This window comes from Mastomys coucha, unplaced genomic scaffold (genome assembly GCF_008632895.1).
Source record: "Mastomys coucha isolate ucsf_1 unplaced genomic scaffold, UCSF_Mcou_1 pScaffold22, whole genome shotgun sequence".
Lineage (NCBI taxonomy): Eukaryota > Metazoa > Chordata > Mammalia > Rodentia > Muridae > Mastomys > Mastomys coucha.
Window position 1 is genome coordinate 245,171,450 of NW_022196905.1, and position 24,081 is coordinate 245,195,530.

The 24,081-nt window shown below is 44.4% G+C and overlaps 1 protein-coding gene, 1 long non-coding RNA gene and 1 other non-coding gene across 5 annotated transcripts in view; 1 reads left to right on the forward strand and 2 right to left on the reverse strand.

The window, feature by feature from the left end:
• The first annotated feature begins 1,589 nt into the window (after window positions 1-1,589).
• Window positions 1,590-24,081, forward strand: part of LOC116070118 — a 24,567-nt gene continuing 2,075 nt past the window's right edge. Inside the window, exons 1-3 of the long non-coding RNA XR_004110282.1 lie at window positions 1,590-1,815; window positions 6,451-6,600; window positions 13,535-13,629. This is a non-coding gene — a long non-coding RNA (uncharacterized LOC116070118). The remainder of the gene's footprint in view (window positions 1,816-6,450; window positions 6,601-13,534; window positions 13,630-24,081) is intronic.
• Window positions 2,308-24,081, reverse strand: part of Terf2 (telomeric repeat binding factor 2) — a 25,561-nt gene continuing 3,787 nt past the window's right edge. The window contains exons 4-10 of one of the 3 annotated variants that reach the window (XM_031341327.1): window positions 15,791-15,877; window positions 13,822-13,968; window positions 11,926-12,026; window positions 9,393-9,785; window positions 5,288-5,373; window positions 4,605-4,645; window positions 2,308-3,462 (exon numbers count right to left, since the gene is read on the reverse strand). In XM_031341327.1, the coding sequence (XP_031197187.1) occupies window positions 3,304-3,462; window positions 4,605-4,645; window positions 5,288-5,373; window positions 9,393-9,785; window positions 11,926-12,026; window positions 13,822-13,968; window positions 15,791-15,877 (1,014 nt within the window). In that variant the 3' untranslated portion in view covers window positions 2,308-3,303. The remainder of the gene's footprint in view (window positions 3,463-4,604; window positions 4,646-5,287; window positions 5,374-9,392; window positions 9,786-11,925; window positions 12,027-13,821; window positions 13,969-15,790; window positions 15,878-24,081) is intronic. The other 2 variants (XM_031341329.1, XM_031341328.1) reach the window with 2 other exon arrangements.
• LOC116071583 lies at window positions 19,593-19,699 on the reverse strand. The gene has a single exon (XR_004110994.1). It is a non-coding gene; the product is annotated as a U6 spliceosomal RNA (small nuclear RNA).

Here is a 24,081-nt window from a genome sequence, read left to right on the forward strand (position 1 = left end):
ATAAACCCTTTCCTCCCAAGGTACTCTTGGTGTCATGGTATTTAACACAGTGATAGAAACCCAGACTAAGGGTGAACAAGGTGCTCCATGGCTTCTCTGCATCTCTCCCGTGAACACCCACCTGCCTGATTGGAAAGCTCTGGAGTTCTCCAAACCCTCTGAAAGATGATGTTGTTTAAACCTTCCACCTCTTTTTTCACTGGTGACTTCTTTGGCACCCATACGGAGGGAAAAGCTATCCAAAATCCACTTTAATAATAAATAAATCTTAAAAAAAAAAAAGATTTATTTCCTATTATATGTAAGTACACTGTAGCTGTCTTTAGATATACCAGAAGAGGGCGTCAGATCTCTTACCTTCTGAGCCAGCTCACCAGCCCGGGTCCTCACGTTCTAAGATGGTTTCTCAAGCTGTTGGACTCCAAATTCTGACTCCTCTAACTTTTTTTGTGTGTGTTGGGGGCAGGGGGCAGGTAAAATAGGATCTCACAGTGTAGCCCAGGATGGCCCAGCATTAGCCCAAGAGGCTAACATTTTTATTTCCAGAAGTCTATGATGTTCTGGGTAATAAATGCTGCTGGTAGTCTCAGGCATTTGATACTTGGTCTCCAGTTGGTGGTACTGTTTGGATAGGTTTATAAAGTATATAGCCTTGCTGGAGGAAGTTATGTCACTAGGGACAGGCCTCTCCTAGTTTCTCTATGAATTTTAACTAATTTTTTTGATACTGGGGTTCACTCTATTCTGGAGTTCACTATGTAGATCAGGCTGGCCTCTGCCTCTGAGTCCCAAGTGCTGACACTAAAGACATGCGACACCATGTCCTGCTCTCTCTCTCTGCTTTGTGTTTGTGCTTCAAGATGTGAACACTGAGCCTCTGCTCCAGCTGCCAGGCCTGCTTCTTGCTGCAATACCTTCCCGCCATGTTGGATTCCTTACCCTCTAGAACCGTAAGACCAAATAAACTCTTCAGTAAGTTGCTTGGGTCAAGCTGTTTTATAGCAACAGAAAAGAAATTGATAAAGTCTTTACAAAAAACTTACAGAGCTGGGCAGTGGTGGCCCACACCTTTAGCTCAGCACTCAGGAAGGAGAGGCAAGTGGATTTCGGTCAGTTCAAGGCCAGCTGGATCTACATGGTGAGTTCCAAAACAGCCAGGGCTATACAAAGAAACCCTGTCTCAAAAAACCAAGCCAAGCCAAGCCAAAAAAAATAACAGGGAAGGGCTATCATTTTCCTCAGTTGGTACGATATTGAAAAGTTGTCATGCTATAGCAGACACACACACACACAGGGGGAGGGGAGAGAGAGAGAGAGAGAGAGAAGCATTAAAACAAATAAGAAAGCCCCACTAAGTTTGTATTGGCCCTTTAAACCAAGAATTTCTCAGGATTCATCCCACTGGCTCTAATGAACAATGTCTACACACCTGGGAGGCCTGGTCGCTCTTGGAAAGTTTTTAAGTCAGGGAACCCAGGACTACCTCATTCCACCGGGACACAGAGGTCTCCCAGTCAGTCTCACCACCAACACCTTCTTAACATCACTTGTTACAAGCAGCATCCATAGTTTGATAGAAAGCAAAGCGTAGTTGTTCAGGAGCCCTGCATAAACATGACACATGCTAACTAGAGGTATTTTGCCTCTATAATTCATGAGCCTTACCTGTCTCCCTAGAAAGAGCCTTCTAATGATGGGATTTACGGTAAGGAAGCAGGACTCTAATCAGGCCTAGAGGGAGGCCACCACTTTCGACAGCCACAAGGAACCACGAGCAGCTCTGGTTCTCACTCCCTCTGGCTTCACGTGTGGCAGGTAAGATAGCCGGCGTACTAAATACCAGATGCAGCTGACAGGGGCTAAGCTGCCCTCTCCACATGTCAATCAAGTTAAAGACAAAATAGAAGCTTCCACATGTCTCTAACTTTGCCATTCACTCACTCAGCAGACAGAAAGTCAGGATTCTTTGGGTTTTTTTTTTTTGTTTTGTTTTGTTTTTGTTTTTTCGAGACAGGGTTTCTCTGTGTAGCCCTGGCTATCCTGAACTCACTCTGTAGACCAGGCTGGCCTCGAACTCAGAAATCCGTCTGCCTCTGCCTCCCAAGTGCTGGGGTTAAAGACATGCACCACCACTGCTTGGCGAAAGTCAGGATTCTTTAGTCCTTGATAAAGTGATACCTGGGGGAAAGCCTACAGCATGTGTAGCTACATCCAAGGGTGACAAAGCGGCTTCGTACCATCTCAACAGCATTGCTCAGCAGCCAGAGCTGAATCCATGTTGCACTGCCATGAACCAGCTATAGAAACTTGAGAGAAGCAAGACTTTAATGAAGAATGCTACAAGTAGGAACAATTCATTCTCATACTTAAAAAAAGATTACAGAAAACACTTTACTCAATTTTTTTCTTTTGTTTTTGTTTTTGCTAAAAAGACAGTCTGTAAGGGTGTCTGAGAGACAGCAAGCACAACACAGTACAAAAGGAGAAGGGTATGTCAGTCTGGGGCAAGACACGAACAAAGCAAGACCAGGGAGGTGTGGGAGCAACTGTTATCACAGAGGGGGACGAGTTAGGCATTATACTCAACAAATGATTTTTAAGCTTTAAAAGTCCAGCATAAGGAAGGCTCTGAGAATGGGGAGGGTGGAGGAGGGGAGGGGGCCTAAGCTTATCTACAATCACCATTTAACCAAACACCACTTGTCCAACCCCCTGAGAAGTGTGGCAGATGAACCTGCCATTTAGCCCAGCATTCATCAATGTGGGTGCCGAGGCAGGCAGGTCCAGGGGTGGACGCAAGTGATCAAACAGTTTTTTAAAAAGGAATCTGATTCTAGAGATCTCTCATCTGGGCTCAACACACGGAGTTCCTTTGTACTTGAGTCAGAGGCTGAAACTCAACAAGGATTAAATTCATCCCCGATAATGCTCACATTTCTGGTTTTAACAGGTCATGAGGTTGTATGTACTCCTAATGGATTCCATCATTTCTTATAAGATTTTACAGATTACTAGGGATTCAAATTGAAGCAAACCACTAAAGGGAAACACTAATGATATTCTGGCACTGTACAAGCTGTGTGCCTGCCTGTCGCCTCTGCCGCAGCCATGGGTTGCTTCTTAGCTTTGCTTCTTAGCTCCATGATCTCCATCAACAGTGACAGGAGTGTCCTGGGACCTCCCAGCACAGGAGGAGGTTGCCACAATTCTCATCTCAGTCCAGCTTCTGAAAGAGACATCACAGCATAGGGGCTACTGTTGAGAACCATGTTCTTCTGAGTCCTGTGGCTATGAAAACCTTTCTCAGTTCATGCCAAGTTTTTTCATGGTCCGCCAACGATCTTTAATCATCACAGCTGTTCGGTTAACAAAGGGGTAACTTTTAGAAATGGCAACCCAGTTTCCTTCTCCATATTTGCGCACTCCATCCTTCACCCACTCGCTTTCTTCTATGGTCCACTTCTGCAAAAGGAAACCAAACGACTTGTCAGAACGTGTTGCTGCTTACCTCCTTCCCAACATACTGATCAAATCAAACTCAACAGTCCTGAGCGTGCTCTGAACCCAACAGCAGGGTTAACAACAGCTACAAGCCAAGTGTGGCGCCACACACAGGGAGACAGAGGCAGGTGGATCTCTGTTTTAAGGACAGCCAGAGGTACATGGAGACACTGTCCAAAACTACAGTGCAAAGAGCAAGCCAACACTGAGAATCTGGATAGTCAGGAATTATCAATGTTCTGACATATCCTGCTTTACTGGTAATCATGCTGTGGGGCTAGACAGACAGCTCCGTGAGCAGAAGCACTTGATTGTCTTGGAGAAGACCCTGGTTTGGTTTCTTATACTTGCATGGTGGATCACAACCATCTGCAGACTCTACTTTAAGGAGATCCAATATCCTCCTCTGGCTTCCTAGGGCACTGTATATAGATGGTATGCAGGCAAAACACACAGAAAAAAAAATCCCCAAAACTAAAAAACAAACAAACCAAAGAACCCTGAAAGCACTGAAACTTAAAAGTAAGGAAAGAAGCAAAAGGAGCAGGGTGCAGCCCAGCGCACAGTGCCTGCCAAGCATGTGTGAGCCTTGGGTTTACCTCTTGTACCAAAAAACAAAATAACAAAATCCAGCATTTGAACCTACTTTGAACTACCTTGAGAGGCATTTTTGCCAGGTGCATGGGTAAACTGTGCCTGAGAAGTGGACTTGATTTACTGGACCTTGTAAAACTTGTAACAGAAAAGAGTCTCTTTTTTTTTTTTTGGTTTTTCGAGTCTTAAGGGCTGGAGAGGATAAGATGGCAATTAGGAGAGTGCACTGTCTGTCTTCCTAGAGACCTCGGTCCCAGCACCCACACGGCAGCTCACACCCACCTCTGGCCTCTTAGACACCAGGCATGCATGTGGTACACAGACATGCCAGGTTTGGCTTCCAGCAGCAGTATGAGCTGGCTGCCAATCACCTGGAACTCTCTCTCTCTGGAGGATCTGACGCTCTTTTTGGAGTCTATGGCAGTCACATGCATAAGCCCCATCCCCATAATTAAAAACAAAATCTTAAGTGTTTTGGCAAAACATCCATATATCAAGTTTTAAATTACCTGCTTTCTTGTTAAATTGGATGACTTGTCTTCACCTGGTGCTGTTGGAAAATATGAAAAGTATATTCAGTTTAGAGTTTACATGGGGATACAAGAGTGAGTGGCCCTGACTGCTTCACGCATACATGATACCTCTACACCCTCAACAATAAATAAGTAAATAAATAAAATGTCATTTTTATTTTTTTTTTTAAAAAGAGACCTAGCACTCAAGAGACAGAATCAAGTAAGTTCGAGGCCAGCCTGGTTCATATAGAGCTTCAGGCCAACCAGGGCTACGTACCAAGAGGCCCTGTCTCCAAAACAAATAAAAAGGAAAAAGTAGGTGTGATGGTGGATGCTTCCAATTCCAGAGCTTAGCAGAGGTTCAGGAGTTCAAGGTCAGACTGGACTATATGAATCCCTGTCTCACCACCAAGAAAACAAAAAGGAAAAAGAAATACAGGGAGGCAAATGTGGTTACATGCCTGTGATCCCAGCACCCAGAAGGCTGAGATATGAAGATCCTAAAATTAAGACCAGCCTGGGCTAGCAAGACCCTGGGCTAGCAAAGGAAACCAACCAAACTGATTCCAAATGCGATCAGGCAGAGTCACTGTCTAACCAGGAGGCAGAGGCTTCTGTAACGTGAAACCGACAGTCACCATGATTGCACTTCAGCAAACATGTGCAAGAGGGCTTACCCCTAACTTCAAACAGCTGGTCCTCTTCCAGCCAAACTTCTTTTTCTTCAAGCCCATTAGGGCTGTTCCACTTGTCTTTGGATGCTCTAGGGGAAAACAATCAAAGTGAGCCAGGGAACACTTCCTTTTCCCCCCACCGACACTGAACTGGGCTCCCTTTCAGAAAATCCCTGGGATTCACCACACAATGTTCAAATTCGCTGTCATTTTTCCAGGCATCTCCATACATGAACAGACATGTCCCAGCCTGCAGGGCCAGGCGTCAAACTGGGCACTGAGTAGAGTCCATCATCATACTGCCAACTCCCTCAAAACTGTAATTTTCTCATTTGTTTAGTTCTTCATTTTGTTTTTAGATAGGGCAGTACTCTGAGCTCGCAATCCTCCTGCCTCACTCTTCTGAGTGTTGGCATCCTCAACAGGTATTCGTCAACAGAAGCCAGTCTTTTGGGCTCCTTTAAAGATCTCAGCAAGTCTCTGACTTTGAAGGTGAAAGCTCTTCCCTCCCTTTGCAGGGCCAGGCTCTACTCCTGTATGTACACTGCCTCTGGTACCCTCCTTATTCCTGGAGTTAAGCTCAAGATGACCTTCATCAGTATTACACCAGCTGTTTCTCCCCACTGAGGCGACATCACAAAAGCACATCAACTAGACACAGTGGTCCACATCTGTAGTAAGAGTACTTGGGAGATGGGAAAAATCACAAGCTCAAAGCTAGCCTGAAATACATATGCTCCACTATTTAAACAACAAAACCAGCACACTCCTCCTCTACAGTCTATGAATCCATTTCCTACCTTGGCTACACCATGTTACACCTGCATCAATGGTTCTCAACCTTCCTAATCCTGTGACCCTTCAATACAGTCCCTTGTGTTGTGGTGATCTCCCAACCATAAAATTTTCATTGCTACTTCATGACTGTAATTTTGCTAGTTATGAACTGTGAATCTGATATATGACCCCCGTGAGAAGGGTTGTTTCACACACACACACACTAAGAGGTGAGTCCTGCAGGTTGAGAACTGCTGACCCACAGCAACCCAGGCTGCTTTGCTCCTGTGAATTATTACCCCCGCCTAGATGTCTCTTCCTGGCTCAGGAAACTTAGGGATCTTTCAATACCATAAAAATCAATCTTTTTCCTTTTTTCTTTGTGGCAGAGTTCAGCTGCCCAGGCTGGTCTCGAGTGTGCTACATCATCAAAGAAGATCTTAATTTGACAATCTTCTAACCTCCACTGGGGGCTCTAATGTGAATGTCATCAGGCCTTTTGTGGCTGAGGACCAAGGCAAGGGCTCCATGTACGCCAGGTAAGCACTCTATCCACTGAGCCACATCCCAGACTAAAGTTGATCCCAGTACAGAAAGCCTCTGCCTCTTCCAATCTGTCTGTGTGAGGCCACACAGCCAGTCACACCCTGGCTTGAAATAAAAAAGCTAGTCAAGACCCCTCTCCCCCAATTCCTCTTTTGTAGTTTTCCTAAGAAATTATCAAACCAAGTAGCTGAGACAAATGGTTGACAACGTATACCATGCTTAATTTGGGTTAAATCTTGAGAATTTACTTGAAGCCAAGTGACAGACATTTACAAGCCTTTCTTTTCAGTTTTACTGTGGATCACTATTTACAGATAGACAGGTAACAGGTTACTAAGTTCGCTCCTTTCCAGCCCTCACAGGAAGTCAGCTTGAACCTTGGTTCCTTGCCAGCCTCCATTTCCCTGGAACTGCTGTTCTGTCCTCTGCAGACTTCAAAGACAGGTTGTTAGGAACCTGTTCTCCAACTCTCAGCACTGCCTGTTGCCCACGTTTCAGCAGGGATTGCCTGGAGGCTCTGCACCCCTTAACATGTCCTGTTCGCTGCAGCTGTGCATGTCTCCCATGTGGAAGGGACTGAGGATAGAGTCCTCCTAGCTGTCAGGTGGCTGCATGGTGCAGGAAAAGTCAGGCCATTTCTGGATCCTTATGTTCCTCACTGTAGCTGGGACTTGGGAACTAGCCTGCAGCTGCTGGGTTTTATTCTTGAGGTCTTGGTCCCTCCCTTCTTCCAAAAGAACACAGCTGAACCCTCCACTGGTCTCCACACATTTGAGGGATGGCAAGGCTTAAAAACAATGTCTACGAATCCCTTTTACCTGATCAATAATCCCCAAGTAAGTATCTACCATGTACACGGTGCTTTAGGGGGTAACAAACATCTAGGGGTTATGGCCTTGCCTCTCAGGCAATTTCTCTAGCTCCCTTTCCCTATTCAGTCTTTCTGCTCCTGATGTCCCCAAGCTTTCCCTGCTAACCTGCAGCTGTCACTAGCTTCCCACCTTCCCCCCAGTAATGCCTCACAGGCCTGGGGACATACACCTTAAAAAAATCTGTGACCCTCAGTTTAAGAAGCTGCCTGCCTGCCAGGCTCTGATGCCCTCGACATCTGGCCCTATAGCACATCCCTGTCTCTCTCTCCGCACTACATTCTCCCAATACTAACACCAGGGTTTCCATGCCATGTACAAGCAGCATACCCCCACAATTGCTCTCTACAATAGACCTCCTGCCTTCCCACTAGTTCAAGGCCATCCCCACATTATTCCGCAGGCTGTAGTCCACTCTAAGAGCCTGTATGAGCAGGCTCAGGAACCCTCCCCAGGCTAGGCTCACGGGACAGTGTTTTCAGCTTTGCAAGCCTTGCTTTGTCTGTCACTACTCCATTTCAGTCAGAGTACCATGGCAGCCACAGACAGCTGGATGTGGCTATGTCCCATCAAACTATTGACAGGAACAAGTGGCTGATGGGTTTCTGTCAACCCTTACCATAGTATACCGTCATACTTCATACCCTGGACATATGACAGTGCCAGGTATGTCTGCAACCTTCACACAGACTCCTATCTATAATCCTACTGGCATCCTGCATGCTCATGTTTCTTCATCTGCTCATGGGGGGAGTATCTACATTTCACAGGGCTTCTGTGAGGTATAAATGGATCACGTATCAAGCAAGGACGAGGTGTGTAGAGCTGCCAGTGACTTGTTTCTGAATGCAAGAGTACACACAGTGCAAGGAAACCATGTTATCACATGCCATGGCCTTTCACAGTGCAGGTCAGAACAGGGTCTTCAGACAATCACAATATACAACAATATGTAGAGATGGCAAGGGCCTTGGGAGATCAGTGTGGCAGAAGATTTATAGCAGTGACAGCTAAACAAGAGTTCATGGAGAAGAGAAGTTTCAGGAGAGGAACTGGTATATGTTCAGCTTCAGCTGCTGTGTCAACATCATGCAGCTTAAGACCCCAAAGACCCATGTTTGCTACTTTCAGCTTGTGTGGCATCAGGTGAGCTAGTAGCTTTTCTGAGCCTTCCTCATCTATACAATAGTGCTAACACCATCTCATGGAATGAGCACTGCAGATTCCATAAGCTAACATATGGAAGTGCTTGAACCCAGAAAACACTTAGGTTTCTCTCCCCTTGGAAGCACCAATGGAATTCTGACAGGCAACAATGGAGGATGGCAGTTCACTGTGGGAATGAGAGGAGGTGATTGTACAGCAGGAGAAACAAACAGATGTTCAGAGAGCACAAGCAAACCAGTGCCTGGAGGGGGTCCACACAGGGCACAAAGGGCAGCGGGACTCAAAACCTGGGCCGGGAGTCATGATGGTGATAAAATTAATACAACATATTCTAACAACTGCCCCTCAGCAGCTAGCAGAACATGGAAGATTAGGAAATCTTTGCTGGGTCCCAAACTAAGTACTCACTGGTCTTTCATAAATATCAAGTATAGTGAGGCCCAACTCAGACAAATTTCACAAATCAGACTAATACTTTGTCATTGAGGCACTTAGATCAACAGGCAGAAGGCTCAGAAAGCTTCCCTCCTTACTCATGCCCTAGGGCAGTGCCCTGCAGCCTACAGCAGGCTCAGGAGCTGGCAGGGACTGCCACGTTGTCACTCCCTGCTCCAGTCTCATTCTAGCAGTCTGAGCCAGCCTTGGTGGAGAGTAGCTTAGCTGAAGATTACTTCATTCATGGAAGTAAAACCAGGCCCAACCAGGACCGCCAACCAGCCCCCAAACTGCTACAAAGAAGGTCTTCATACTTGGGATTCTTCTCCCCTGTGTGGGGTTGGTTGAGAGCTCTGGGCTTGGATGGTGATGCTGACATAGCCTCCCTGGAGGAGTTGAGGCCTGGGCTGGGCTCAGTACTCTGGCTGTCCTCCTCCAACACCAATCTGCTTATTGTCATGCGACTGTTCCTGGGCTGTCGGTCTGAGCCTCCCTCACCCTCAGCAGGAGCTGCACTTTCATTTTCATCTTTCCTGGGTCTCTTGTTTTTGTGGGTTGGTGATGATGGGGATGCTAGATTAGGAAGTACCAGATCTTTCTGGTCCAGTTTTGCAAAAGCTGCCTCTGAGTCTTGTGCAGTAGACAGAGCTTTGAAAGCTGCCTTCAGAGTCCTGATTCCGATGGTGGTTGGAGGGTTCCGAGGCTGTCTGCAGATGAAGCACACACAGGACAGTTAGTCTCTCCAGCACAGAAACACACCTAAGTAGGTGGGACCTTAGTGAAATATAAGGCTTCAAACAGAGTGCTCTTGAAGACTATGCATCAAAATAACAAGTCAATACAAAAAACACTGGGGGAAGACAGGCTGCTTCCTTTCAGCATCAGGTGTCTATAAAACCCTTCACTCAATCTTAATGAGCATGAATCTATGCTGGATCAAGTTTAAACTCCAAACAGGAGAACCTTGCAGGAACCAAGGTCATCACAGTCTGTGCTGACAGCCCTTTTAGTCTATATGATCAAAGCAATGTTTCCCATCAAGTAAGAGCTCTGGGCAGCACCTGCCAACCTCACATCTACCTGGACAACCAACTGACAATGCTACATACAGTCTCACTGTGAATCTCCACTTTCTGCCATCCCAGTCCAGACCTCATGTGAGAAGCAACTAGTGGGCTATATTCACAGTACATTTAGAATCAGTGTCTTGAGAAAGTGATGTGCTATGTGGACTGGGAGCAATGTGACTTTTAGAAAAATGTTATTGATCCCTGGGAACTAGTGAGTTTACAGTAAAATCTGTCAGGAAAAGGGCAAACTGGCAGCCTGAAGGCCAACCTCCACTGACAAGCACGTCATACTGTCTAACTCATGCAAAGTTGTTTTTTAAAAGAAACATTCAAAAGTTGGGAAATCTAGCTCAGTGGTTAAGAATGCTTGCTGCTCTTGCAGAGGACCAAATTTACTTTCCACCTCCATCAGGTGGCTCATCATCAGCTGTGAATAAATCTAGCTCCAGCTACTCAAATCCCTCTCCTGGACTCCAGAGGAACTCATAGTCACCATGCACACACATGCACACAATTAAAATAAAACATGCCATGGGGGGAAAAAAAAACATGCCTAAAACTTGAGGAATCTAACTATAAAAAAAGGACATCTCACAGACAAAATCTGAACTCGTGGAATGCTTAGACATTCTTCACAAAGTAGCAACTGAACAAACAGAAAACCCTGTCTCTCCTTGTAGTGTCCTGCTTTGGAATGTCTTATTTTAGGATCCATTTGGCCCTCTGTATTTCAAACCAGGGTGCTAGGATTTAAATATGGTTTCAGTGAGTCACATATTGACATTTAACTCCTGGTTTGAAGATATGGCCCCAGTAAGTAACCAGGATTAAAAAAGGCCATCAGGATAGAACCCCACAGATTAACTAACTACCAATGTACTCACAACCAGGGGAGACAGAGACAGACATACACACTCCTCCCTCACCATCAGCTGGCAAGCCATAACTACATATGGACCCTCACACCTCTAGAATCATGGTTATATAAAAATGTACCAGGGCTGGAGAGATGGTTCACCCGTTAAAGGTTAGGCTCACAACCAAAAATATAAAAACGCCCCCCCACCGCCCAAGGAATCTACCGTTTGGCTTTCGTGTTAAATCACCAGACTTGACATTCAGACTTGCCTTCCTTCCTTCCTTCCTTTTCTTTGACATCTGCAACCAGTTCTTCTCATTTGTTTTTGAGACAGGGTCTCACTATATATAGCTCAGAGCCTCCTGCCTCTGTCTCCCAGGTGCTGGAATTAAAGCTATGTGCCACCAGAAGCAGGCAGATCTGAGTTCAAGGCCAGCCTGATCTACAGACTGAGTTACAGGACAGCCAGAACTACACAGAGAAACGCTGTCTCTAATGCATCCTTCCCCCATCACCCCACCCCCCCACCCCCAAAGCTATGTGCGACCATGCCCAGCTCCGTCTGATTCATTTATTTGAACACTGCTTCACGAGTGAATTAAAACACCGGTTATCTAGCCAGGTTCTTGGCTTGCTCTGCAGTCCTAACACATGAAAAGCTGAGGAGTATTGCTGAGTTTCTGGCCAGCCAGGGCTACAAAGTCAGAGGGGTTGGGGTGGGGAGCTGATCCACAAGTTACAGGTAAGACAGAGAAGTAAACCCAGAACCTTTGGGGTTGTGCCAGTCAGGATCTTCATAGACCCCAGGCAGCTAGTCTCATTTCCTAGGCCGTGTTCTCTGCCTCTCAAAGTGTGGTATGCCAATAACCTGGTAACTTCAGCAAAATGTCTCCCTCAAGCACAGAAGGGCATCCTCACCGTGGAGGCTCTCTGAGCGGTTTTTCCACTGGCTCTGGGTGCTTTTCTTCCCTCACTGTACTTGAAGCAGCTGATTCAGATTTCAAAGCTCTTTTAGCCATCTAGGAAAGGAAGGGTGTCATTAGGAAGAGGAGGCCACCAAAGTTCACCAAGATCATACTCGACACATAAGCAACGCATTTACAAGTCCAATCCAGGCACGGGCTGGAGGACACAGATGGGAACAGCGTGAGGGGGCATCCTCAGACTTCTCTTCCTTACCTTGAAACAGAGCCCCAGCAATGCCATCATCCCTCCAGGCCCCCCCTGTTTTGTTTTTAGATTTCTTTGAAGCAGGGTCTCAGCATACAGTTCTGGATGGCCCAGCACTCAAAAGACAGACCAGGTTGACCTTGGACTTGCTGTGACTTTCCTGCTTTTTCCCAGGTGCTGGCATTACAGGGGATGTGGCACACAATGCCTGGTTTAGTTTTTTAAAATTTAACATAGCTTACAGATAGGAGTAACTTTTAGTCTGTATATAATTTTTATTAACTATATCCCCTCAAATGTTTTGTCGAAACGACAGCTATTTGAAAATCATTACCAATACTACACAAGAAGCTCTAGGCAGGACATTCTTGCCCTAACGCTGTCCATTTGTCTTCCTCCTGCTCTAAGTGTTAGACTGTTCCATTCATTTCAGATACAATTCTATCCTCTGGTAAGCAGAGTATGCCCCAGGTACCCCAAATATAAAGGAATGCATTTGGTCTAGGTGGCACCTAGCATCCAGATTATTTCCTGCAAGCTATCCCAACTACCTGCCTTACAAGATATCTGAGATTTGTCAAATAGCTGACAGGATCTATCATGGACACTACCCTAATAGGCCTCGGATCCACCATTACAACAGGCAATTTTTAACATTATCAAATTCCTGGTTCCCCTACTTGACTCCCTCTCTTTTTCTTTTGGGGGGGAGGGGTGCTGAGGATCAAACCCAGAGACTTTTTTCACAACTGTCTTAACTGTACAGAACAGTGGTGTGCTTCACCACACAATCTCTTGAATTCAACTAAAAACTGTCTTCATAGGACCAGTACAGCATGGTGGCCCACACCTTTAATCCTAGCACTCAGGAGGCATGGTGTGTTCAAGGACAAGCTTGGGTTTACATAGTTTTCCAGGCAAGCAGGGGTACATGGTAAGACTCTCTCTCAGAGGGGTGTGGGTAAGGCAAGAGGATCACTCCACAGTTAAGAGTACTGGATGCTCGTGTGGAAAACCTAAATTTGATTTTCAGCACCCATCTGGAGGCTCATATCAGTATCTCCAGCAGTCCCAGGGGATCTGACACCCTCTAGCTTCTATGAGCACCATATAAATATGGTACTCAGGCATCTGTACAAGCAAAACACAAAATAAAAAGCAAAAAAAAAAAAAAAAAAAAAAAAAAAAAAAAAAAAAAAAAAAAAAAAAAAAAAAAAAAAAAGCCAAAACAAAAAAATCAAAAGGAGGTTCCCCTCAATCCGGCTCATGTGGACTGTGTCACACGTGTAGCCTCTCCTTTCTTCCCTACCTCACGCCCTTACATATCATCTCCCATCACTGTGCTTCTAACTCTTAGCTCAGACTCTGCTGCTGTGGGAACCACGTGGATTATAAGAGAATGCACCACTTTAACTACAATACTGTTCACATGTGAAAGAATATTAAATGCAGGTAAGAGAAACCAGGTGAGTTTCATCTGCCAAAGGCAGTAAGTAGCTCATCTTAGGCATCTCACAGGCATTCAGAAGGGTCGTGCATATATCCCAGTCTCTGACACACTCTTTCCACTTTTAAGTTTCCATTTTCACTCATGCTCAAGGACCGAAACATGGCTGTGGGGACCGAGGAGAGGCCGAGGCACACCGTGAGGAGGTAGGGCTCCGAGTCATCCAGGTGGCTCTCTAGGAAGCGCAACATCTTCTGCTGGAAGATCTCATAGGAAAAGTTCTGGATAACAGGGTGGGCCAAGTTCTTTTCCCGGATAATGTTCAGGAGATCAGTTCTTAGCTTCTACATGAAAGATTAGCAATTGTAACAGAAGAAAGGAAGAGAACGGTAAAACATCAGGGCTGAGCTGAGACAGAACAACAGCAAAACATCTGTAATGCTGTCTGACAACTCAAAGGACTGGTTGATTAGCCATGGTCCAGCCATACTGGGTTACTACACAGCTAGTGGTAAAAAAGGGGGGAAAGAGCAGCTTTATTATATGTCAGTAGAAAATCCCTTGCTACAATATCGAGAAAGAAGTCTAACTTTTCAAATCATCGGAGACTCTGTCAGTGTCCTGTGTGCAGATGGAGGACAAGTAGGTTTATGTGCACACAGCAGACTTGCTGGTAGATGCTAACTCTGAAAGGGTAAGAGGAACAATGGCTGCCTCTGAGAGCAGAGACAGGTGAAGGCCAGACAAGGCAAGTTTCACTCCGCTCCTTTGTCACCCCTGGCTTTCTTACAACTTAAAAGTTTGATTATCACATGTTTACTCTGTGTGTGTGTGTGTGTGTGTGTGTGTGTGTGTGAGAGAGAGAGAGAGAGAGAGAGAGAGAGAGAGAGAGAGAGAGAGCACAAGTATGGAGGTCAGAGGACAAGCAGGTACTGGGTCTTGGGGATGGAGCTCAGGCTCTCTTTACTCAGTTTTACAGGCCCTTAGAATGCCTTTTGGATTCTGTACTATATACTAGCTCTTCAAAAATCCAGGGGTTTTTACCAGGCATGATGGTACTTGAGAGATAGAGGCAGGCAATATCTGTTAGTTTGAGGGCAGCCTGATCTACTTAGTTCAATAATATAATAGCCACAGCTACATAGAGAAACCTTGATTCAAAACAACAAAAAGGGTTAAAGTGGGTTGTGTACATGTTTGGTGCCAGGGTTCAGACATGTTAGATAAATGCCCTACCACTGAGCAACATTCCCCAGCCTAAAATTTAAATTTATAAAATAATACAAGATGTAGGAAGGGAAGACAACTGAGGATGTAGCTCAAAATGACTCCACCCTTTGGACAGGAAATGGAGATATTAAGTCCTTCCCAAAGTAGCCTTCTAAGCCTACAGGGCTGGAAGTCTCATACTTTTTGTTGAATATCTGGTATTAATTACTTAAATTCTATCACAAAGCCAACAGAACAAGGAAGATAAGTAGCTTGAAAAAAATAAATCCTGAAAAGCCAGTCTCAAGATACTGAAGCTAGAGTTAGAGTTACCTTAAATATAAAAAACAAGATGTGAAACATGGTCAAGCACTCTGTGGCGTAAACTAGCTCAGAACCAGCTATAGCCTAAAGCAGTCCCCAGACTTGGAGAAGAGGAAGGGGAGAGAGGCAGAGTAGAGTGTAAACAAGGTGGGACAGAGCAGTGGGTAGAGCAGTGAGAGCGACGTGGAGGGACCAACCGAAGAGAAGTCAGGTTGAGTTAGACACTAGCTGAGAGACTGCCCAAGCAAAGAGGCCTTATACTATGCAGATGTCTCTGTGTATTTAGTATTAAAATCTTAAATGGGAACCCCAAAATCCCCATAAGCAAAAGCTCTGAGAGGTTGTTATCAGACAAGATGTTGGGTATTTAAAGGTAAATAATTAGATGATTTTTTTTTTTTTTTGAGACAAAGCCTCACTCTGTAGTTTTCTGGCTGGCCTGGAATGCACTATGTAGACCAGGCTGGTCTTGCAAAGATGTGCCTGATCTACCTCCCCAAGTGCTGGAGTTAACAGTGTATCTCACCACATTTGGGATAGATGGCCTTGCTAACAAAGAACCTTTTTCATTACTGCTCCACAAAAACAAGTGAGAAGAATTAAGTCACAAGAATAAAAATATGTCAAATTTACCTGAGTTGTGGGATCCTTGGACATGTATTTCTTCAAAATTTTTGAAGCCTTTTCAAATTCTTTGTTTTTGATACAAATAATGACAGCCTATAAAAGGGAGAAAAAAAACATAAAAGTTCTTAATGATAATTGTCATTAAAGTATCAAATACCAAAACATACTCTGCTGAAACTAACTCTTGTAACTACCTGCTTTCACACTGTATCATGATTCCTGTATTTAAATCTTCTAATCACCTATAACTGCCATCACACTGTATCAGATTCCTGTGTTTAAAAGCCAATGGTACTGTTCAGGCTCTAGGAGTTGTTACTGGTATAGTTTTTTGTTTTAAATGCCTGAGCGCAGAACTGGATCCCCTTGGCTACAGACTCCTAGCCGAGTTGAGCCAGGCCTGCCTAAGGAAAGACAGAAGCTTTGACAGAGGGTGGAGCTCAGCGAGAGAGGATGGAATGTGGGGATGTGCTGACCTCTTATACTACAAATGCCAGCTAGAGTGTGTGGGGAACTACTGAGACTGGCAAACAGCTCACCCACAACAGAAAATGAAAACGACCAAGAGCCAGGTAGGAGCAGATGCTCCCATCAGAAGAAAAAGAGAGACCCCGAGAAAACAGACACAGGAGAGACAGTGGCGACCAGACACCTGAGAGGACACTTGTACATGCTAGTAAGTACAGCCATGCAGGGCAGATGGAACTGGTGTCAAATGCCCTTCAATAAGTAGCAATGACTGTAAATTCTTTTTTTTGCTTTTTTTTTGAGACAGGGTTTCTCTGTGTAGCCCTGGCTGTCCTAGAACTCACTCTGTAGACCAGGCTGGCCTCGAACTCAAGAGATCCACCTGCCTCTGCCTCTCAAGTGCTGGAATTAAAGGTGTGTGCCACCACCACTCAGCCTTTTTTTTTTTTTGGTTATGATTGTAAATTCTTAGAAGAAGCAAAATTAACCATCTCTTCAGATGATCATGCTTAGGTACATAGCATTTAGCAGAAATATTATTACACTTTCTTTCTTTTTTTTTTTTTTTTTCCAAGACAGGGTTTCTCTGTAGAGGCCTGGCTGTCCTGGAGCTCACTTTGTAGACCAGGCTGGCCTTGAACTCAGAAATCCGCCTGCCTCTGCCTCCCAAGTGCTGGGATTAAAGGCATGCACCACCGCCACCCAGCTACACTTACTTTCTTAACACAGCTTTTATCTTTTATAAACCATAACAGTTCTATTAGGTTTAAGCACAATTAACTCCTACACAGAAAAACTGTTTCGGGCATCTGGGATGAAATGTTAACACACCCAGATGTCTGTATCTGCAAGAATACAAACTAATACCTTTCTCAATGCCCACTTCCTAAACTCATCTTTTTGCTATTTTGTGTCTTTTAGTGCATAAAGTGGCATCATTTCTTGCCTTTTTTTAGGTAGAGTATCATTACATAAAACTCAAATCCTCAGGCTGGTGAGATGGCTCAGCAGGGAAGAGCACCGACTGCTCTTCGGAAGGTCATGAGTTCAAATCCCAGCAACCACATGGTGGCTCACAACCACCCATAATGAGATCTGACGCCCTCATCTGGTGCGTCTGAAGACAGCTACAGTGTACTTACATATAATAAATAAATCTTAAAAAAAAAAAAATACTGCTTAAAAAAAAAACTCAAATCCTCCTCCCTCGGCCTAAGTGCTGCGATTACAAACATTCACCAGCTGGCTGCGCCCTAGCACCAGCTGTGTTACAGGTGCGAGACCATCCACCATTGAGTTCTGTGCTGCTGAGCACTACTGTATTGTTTGGGATATATTAATTTATTCATTTATCTACTCAATAACACTTGGTAGGTCACAGTTTTTGGTCATTACGAGCAGAGATGATAAAACAGGTTTTTGTGTGACCAATTCCTCAACTCTGCTATAAATATGCTGGAGCAGGATTCTTGGAGCACACTTGTTTAACAGGGTAAGCAGCAGCCAGACTGTTATAGTACAGAATAGGAGTACTTAGCACTTCTATCAGCAGTGTGCAACTGTTTCGGTTGTCACGCCCTCCCAAACATTTGTGAATGCCCCCACACAAGGGTTCCCAGTTCCTGGAGGTACAATACCAGGTTGGTGAACAAGGGAGGAAGCTTCGAGCCTATCGCTGAGCTCCAAAAACCCACTTAACATACTGTTTTTGGTTGGAGGAGAAAGCATGAGATACTAAATTGTTAAGAACTGATACTTGAGCCAGGTGGTGGTGGTGAATGCTATTATTAACTCCAGCACTAAGTAGGCAGAAGCAGGTGGATCTCAGAGTTCTAGGCTAGCCTTGTTTATAGAGTGAGTTCCAGGACAGCCAGGGCTGTACAGAGAAACCCTGACTCAAAAAAACCTAACACTCCACCCTACCCCTACTCCCCTCAAAAGAAAAGAAAAATAGACTTTAGAGGCCAGAGAGATGGCTCAGTGGTTAAGAGCGCTTGCAGAGGACCAGAGTTCCAGTCCTAGCACCCATCCCAAGAAGCTCACAACTGCCTATAATACAAACTCCTTTCTGACTTCTGTAGGTACCTGGCACACAGCATATACTCACATATACATTTCATTTCGTTCATTAATTCATAGGGTTTTTTGGTGTTTTTATTTATTTATTTAGAGATAGGAGATAGATCCCTGGCTGTCTTGGAACTCACTCTGAAGACTAGGCTGGCCTCAAGATCCACCTGCTTCTGCTTTGAGTGCTGTGTGATCAAAGGCGTGCACCATCACTACCTGGCTTATATTTTAATTAAAGATGTTTTAATTTTTAATTTTGTCTGTGTGCATGTGTGTGTTTTTCCTACATATATGTATGTGCCCTGTGGAGACCAAAAAGGGTGTTATTGGATCATCTAGGACTAGAGCTATATTGGCAGCTGAGTGGGTGCTGGGAACTGAACTCAGAACCTCTGCAAGAGCAGCAACTGCCCATAAGCACTGAGCCTCCTTTCGAGTCCTGACAGAGTAAAACAACAAAACCATAGATTAGCCATTTGGGAAGTGGAAGGAGGAGGACTGGTAGTTCAAGGGCCATCTTTCAGCTACTTATCATCAGCTCAACAAAGAGCAGAGGTTATAGAATATCCTATAGCATAACAAGAAAATGTAGTTTCACTGTTTAAAATGTTACTAAATCAAAGGGCTAGAAGATAGCTCAGTGGTTAAGAACACGTGCTGATCTTGCAGACTCCAGGTTCAATTCTCAGCACCCACAGGGTAGCTCACAGCCATAAATCCAGGTCTAGGGGATCTTCTGACCTTGGTGGACACCACACACTCACTCACACAAAAAAACCTAATCTTAAAAACGTGACCATGCCAGGCAGTGGTGGTACATGCCTTTAATCCCAGCACTTGGGAGGTAGAGGCAGTCAGATTTCTAGGTTCAAGGCCAGCCTGGTCTACAGATGAGTTCCAGGATAGTCAAGGCTATGCAGAGAAACCCTGTCTCAGGGAAAAAAAACAAAAACAAAAACAAAAACAAAAACAAAAACAAAACTTGACCAAGTCCCCAAATGGCTATTAGTAGCTAAGCATGGTAGTATATGCCTTGAATCATAGCAGGTGGATCTCGGGGTTCAAAGTCTATCTAGTAAGTTCAGGCCAGGGCCTCATAGTCTCAAACAACAACAAAAACCAATCTAATAACTAAACAACCAACAAAAGCACTTTAGCTCAGTGTGATAGCTCACTCAATCTCAGTGCTCGGGCTACAGAATGAGCCTATTGTCTCAGGGAAGAGGGAGGTACATAGGATTGGACATATATACACACATAGTTTTTTTTTTTTAATATGGAATGCTTCACGAATTTGCATGTCATCCTTGCGCAGAGGCCATGCTAATCTTCTCTGTATCGTTCCAATTTTAGTATATGTGCTGCCAAAGTGAGCACCATACATAGTTCTTTATATATCATAGCTACAAGTCTCTTGTCAGATATGACTTGCAAATATTTTATTCCAGTTCTGTTTATCCTTCTATGTAGTGTTTCCCTCAGAACAAAAGTGGGTTGTTTGTTTGTTTCTCAAGACAGGGTTTCTCTGTGTGGCACGGGACGTGCTAGAACTTGCTCTGTAGCCCAGGCTAGCCATGAACTCAGAGATCTGCATGCCTCTGCCTCTGGAGTGCTGGGATTAAAGGTGTGCCCTATCATGCCTGGCTACAACAAACATCTTAGCTTTTAAAGCCCCACATAGCAATTTTTTCTCTTGAGGATTTTTTTAAAAGCTTATTTATTTTTATTCATATGTATGAATGTTTTGCCTGTATTTAAGAGTGTACATGTATGTGTGTGCCTGGTGCCCATGGAAGTCAGAAAGGGCACAGGATCCCAGAGTTATAGATGGTTGTGAATAGCCATGTGGGTACTGAACCAAACCAGAGTCTTCTGCAGAACAAGTGCTTTTAACTAAACCACCTCTCCAGCACTCACCCCAGCCCCATCCTTTTTATCCAGGTAAGACTCCCTTGGAATGCAGTAGGCCCTTAGATTCCTGTTCTCCCTGACTCTCCTAAGTGCTGGGATACCAGACATGCAACACTGCACTGAACTTGACGTGCTAGTTAAATCTTCTTTTATGCTTTCTTCAAATGATTCATGGTTTTAAGCTGGGTGTGGTGACAAATGCCTTTAATCTCAGCACTTGGGAGGTGGAGGCAGGCATCTGAAGCCAGTCTACACAGGGAGGTCTAGGATAGCCAAGGCTATATAGCCACCGGGGCTCAAAGGAAGCAAAAATCACTAACAAAAGCTTCACCACTTTACATTTTACAATTTCTTTGTGATCTATTTTGATTTATTTGTTTGGTATGAAATACGTTTATGGTCATGATTCATTTTTGCATATAACATCCCATTGTTTCTACAGCAACTGCTGAAGACTGTCTTTTTTCATTTAATATATTTAGTGATTGAAATGCCATTGTATGTGTGGCAAGGGCTTCTCGCTAGCTCGCTTGCATTCTCTCTCTCTCTCTAGCACTCACTCACCTACAGCCAGCCCTGGGGTCTCCCTTACTCCACTCATCCCTGTCTATATCTCTATTTATGGTTACTATAGTTCATTTGCCCTCTCTTCTATGTAACATCAGCTGATGAGATTGCAATAGGAACTGGATTAACTAGAGAGAACAGAATCTTAGGAACACTGAATCTTCCAACAACCAAGTGTGGTGGTGCTTGCCTTTAATCCCAGCATTCAGACAAAGAGGTAGGTGGGTCTCTGAGTTCCAGGCCAGCCAGAAACAGCTACATAGGGACCCTGACTGCAACCTGCACCCCACCCCACCCCCTGTGCTTTGCCAGTTATCACTGCTCAGCACAGATGCTGCCAGGGCAGAACTGCCTGGGGCCAGAACAGGAGCAAAAGGATAAAAGAAAAGAAAAAGGTAGATTTTCCTTCCATTATCTCAATCCATGGGAAAGTTCCTGAGGTCAGAAAAGAGAAGGATTTTTTGGAACTCTTTCTGTTCATACCTGGAGCACATGTCAAGGTGTTCAGGCTGCCTAAGTGGAGTCCATTCTAGATAACACAAGAAGAGAATGGTAACTATGCCACACCAGTCTTGGCAAAACTTTAAACTCTGGTCTTCTTCTCCAGTCTCATCATTTACATATCTGAATCTCCAATAGCTGTGAATCTGCACTGTGCAAATCAATGAAGAGAAAAGGTCTTTGGGCTTTACTTGCCCAGAACTTGAACACAGGCCACTCATAATTTAATGTGTGAGACAGGACAGGAAATGTGAATACTTTCAAAACCAAAGTTTATGCTGTAAGCTTGACTTTATATGTTAATTTCCTATAGCTTTCAGGAAAAAGTCTAATTCCTTCTCTCTTGTATTTATTAAGATTCTTAGACTGTAACCCTCTCAATGTTTTCTGGTTAATTTAGACAAATAGGACACTACAAGTAAAACAGGTAAGATAGGTTTATAATGGGAAGAAATGCCAAACAACTAAAGCTAACAGAAATAAGAGACCATAAAGCAGCAGAGGGAAAAAAAAAAAGCATCTGGGTGGTGCACACCACCCATCACTGGGAGGCAGGGGCATTACTCTCTTGAGTCTGAGGTCAGCCTAGTCTACAAAGGATTTCCTTTCTGCCTCTCCATTTTATTTCGATTTTTAAAAGACAGAGTCTCTTTATACTCTGGCACTCACTGTTCAGACTAGGCTGGCCTGTGGAACTCATGTCAATCCTCCTGCCTCAGCCTTCTGATTGCTGGGATTAGAGGTCAGAGTGTGTTCACGGGAAAACACTTCCACTCATCTTTGACTTCAGCCTCTTCCTTAGGTGTTGGCACTGGGGATTCATGTGGATGTGGCAGCAAAGTAACCTGCCCTTAGTTTTAAATATTCTCTCATTATTTATTGTGTGTCCATGGATGTAGACCAGCGTATGTGCTGTGGTGCTCATGTGGAGGTCGGGACAACACCTTCTAGTTGTTTCTCTCCTTCTGCCATGTTGCATTAGGCTGGGGTGTAAGGTGTAAGTTCTGGCTGCCAGGCTTGGCAGCAGGAGCCCTTACCTGCTGAGCCAGCTCTCTCTTTTTTTTAGATAGGATCTCATTAAGTTTACCATGCTGGCGTTGAACTTGTCCCAGCCTCCTAAAGAGCTAGGACTTACAAGCCCTCATTAGTTCTGCTCTTACACCAAACTTTTAAGAAGCAAATTCTTGTTTTTTTTTAAAAAAGGCTTTATTTTGCTCTCAGTGCTCAGGAGGCAGATCTCGAGTCCAAGGCTAGCCTGGTCCACAGATCAAGTTCCAGGATTTAGCCCTGGATGACAGGCAGGGCTATACAGAGAAACCCTGTTTCAAACCCCATCCCCCCAAATTATTTTAAGTGTATGGGTGTTTTGCCTGCATTTATGTCTGTGCATCAGGTGTGTGCAGAGCCTGAGATGTCCAGAAGAGAGCATCAGATCCCTTGAGACAGGAGCTACTGTGGATTGTGAAACACCCAGTGGATACTAGGGTCCTTTGGAAGAGAACTCAGTGCTCTTAACTATGCTCTTAACTACTGTATCACTCTTCCCTGACCAACAAGCAAACTTAGTAACACCTTCCCACCCCAAACAGTCTCACTATGTAGAAGAGGCTGGCATCTGCCCCTGCCGTTAGTGCTGGGATTAAATAAGTGCACTACCATGCCTGGCTCAATGGGTAGAAGAATTTGCCATAAAAACTGAAGACTTTAGTTTAGTACTATACCTTATGTAAAAGTAAGAGAGAAAAAGACTTCACAAAGTAGTCCTCTGGTCATCTTACAAGTCATCCACATATACACACAGACATACTTATTAATAAAAAATTTTAAAGACTTATTTATTTTATGTATATGAGTACACCATTGCTCTCTTCAGACACACCAGAAGAGACAAACATCAGATCTCATTACAGATGGTTGTGAGCCACCATGTGGTTGCTAGGAATTGAACTCAAGACCTCTGGAAAAGCAGTTGGTGCTCTTAACTGCTAGCCCAATAGAACCTTTTTAAAAAGGAACTGGCCAGTTTTTAGAAACTAAGTGTCCTCTGAAAGAGCCTCAGAGACCTTCAGAAATCTCTGAACATGAATTGAGAAGTTCTAACTTAGTTTGTGGGTACCCACACTCTTTCTCCACCTTACTGAGGCAGGGTCACTCAATCAGATCCAGAGCTCTCAGATAAAGCTGGCCTCCTTGGCTACCTTGTCCTGAGATCTTATCTCCTCCTTCTGAGGCTGGGTCACCGAACCACCATGCTCTCCCAGCATTGACACTGGGGATCTGAACTCTAGTCAGTGCTGAGCCACTAAACCATATGGCAGACTCTATTTTAATACTTTATTTTTTTGAGACAGAATTTCCCTGTGTAACCCTGGCTATCCTGGAACTTGCTCTGTAGACCAGGCTGGTTTCAAACTCAGAGATCCGCCTACCTCTGCCTCCAGAGTGCTCTGAATAAAGGTGTGCGCCAATACCACCCAGCATATTTTAGTACATTTTAAAATAAATTATTGTGCCCACTGTGACAGTGAATGTCTTTAATCTCAGTACTTGGGAGGCCCAGAGGCAGATCTCTGAGTTCCAGATCAGCCTGGTCTAAATAGCAAGTTCTAGATCAGCCAAGGCTACATAGTGAAGCCTTGTTTCAAAAACAAAATAATAAATTACTGTAACAATTTACAGAGCTTAAATGAATCTAGGCATCCCATAGTATTCTCTAAGATGCCCATTAAGAGACTCTAGGACACTAAATAAAAAACTCAGAAATTTCAGAAAATTTTCAG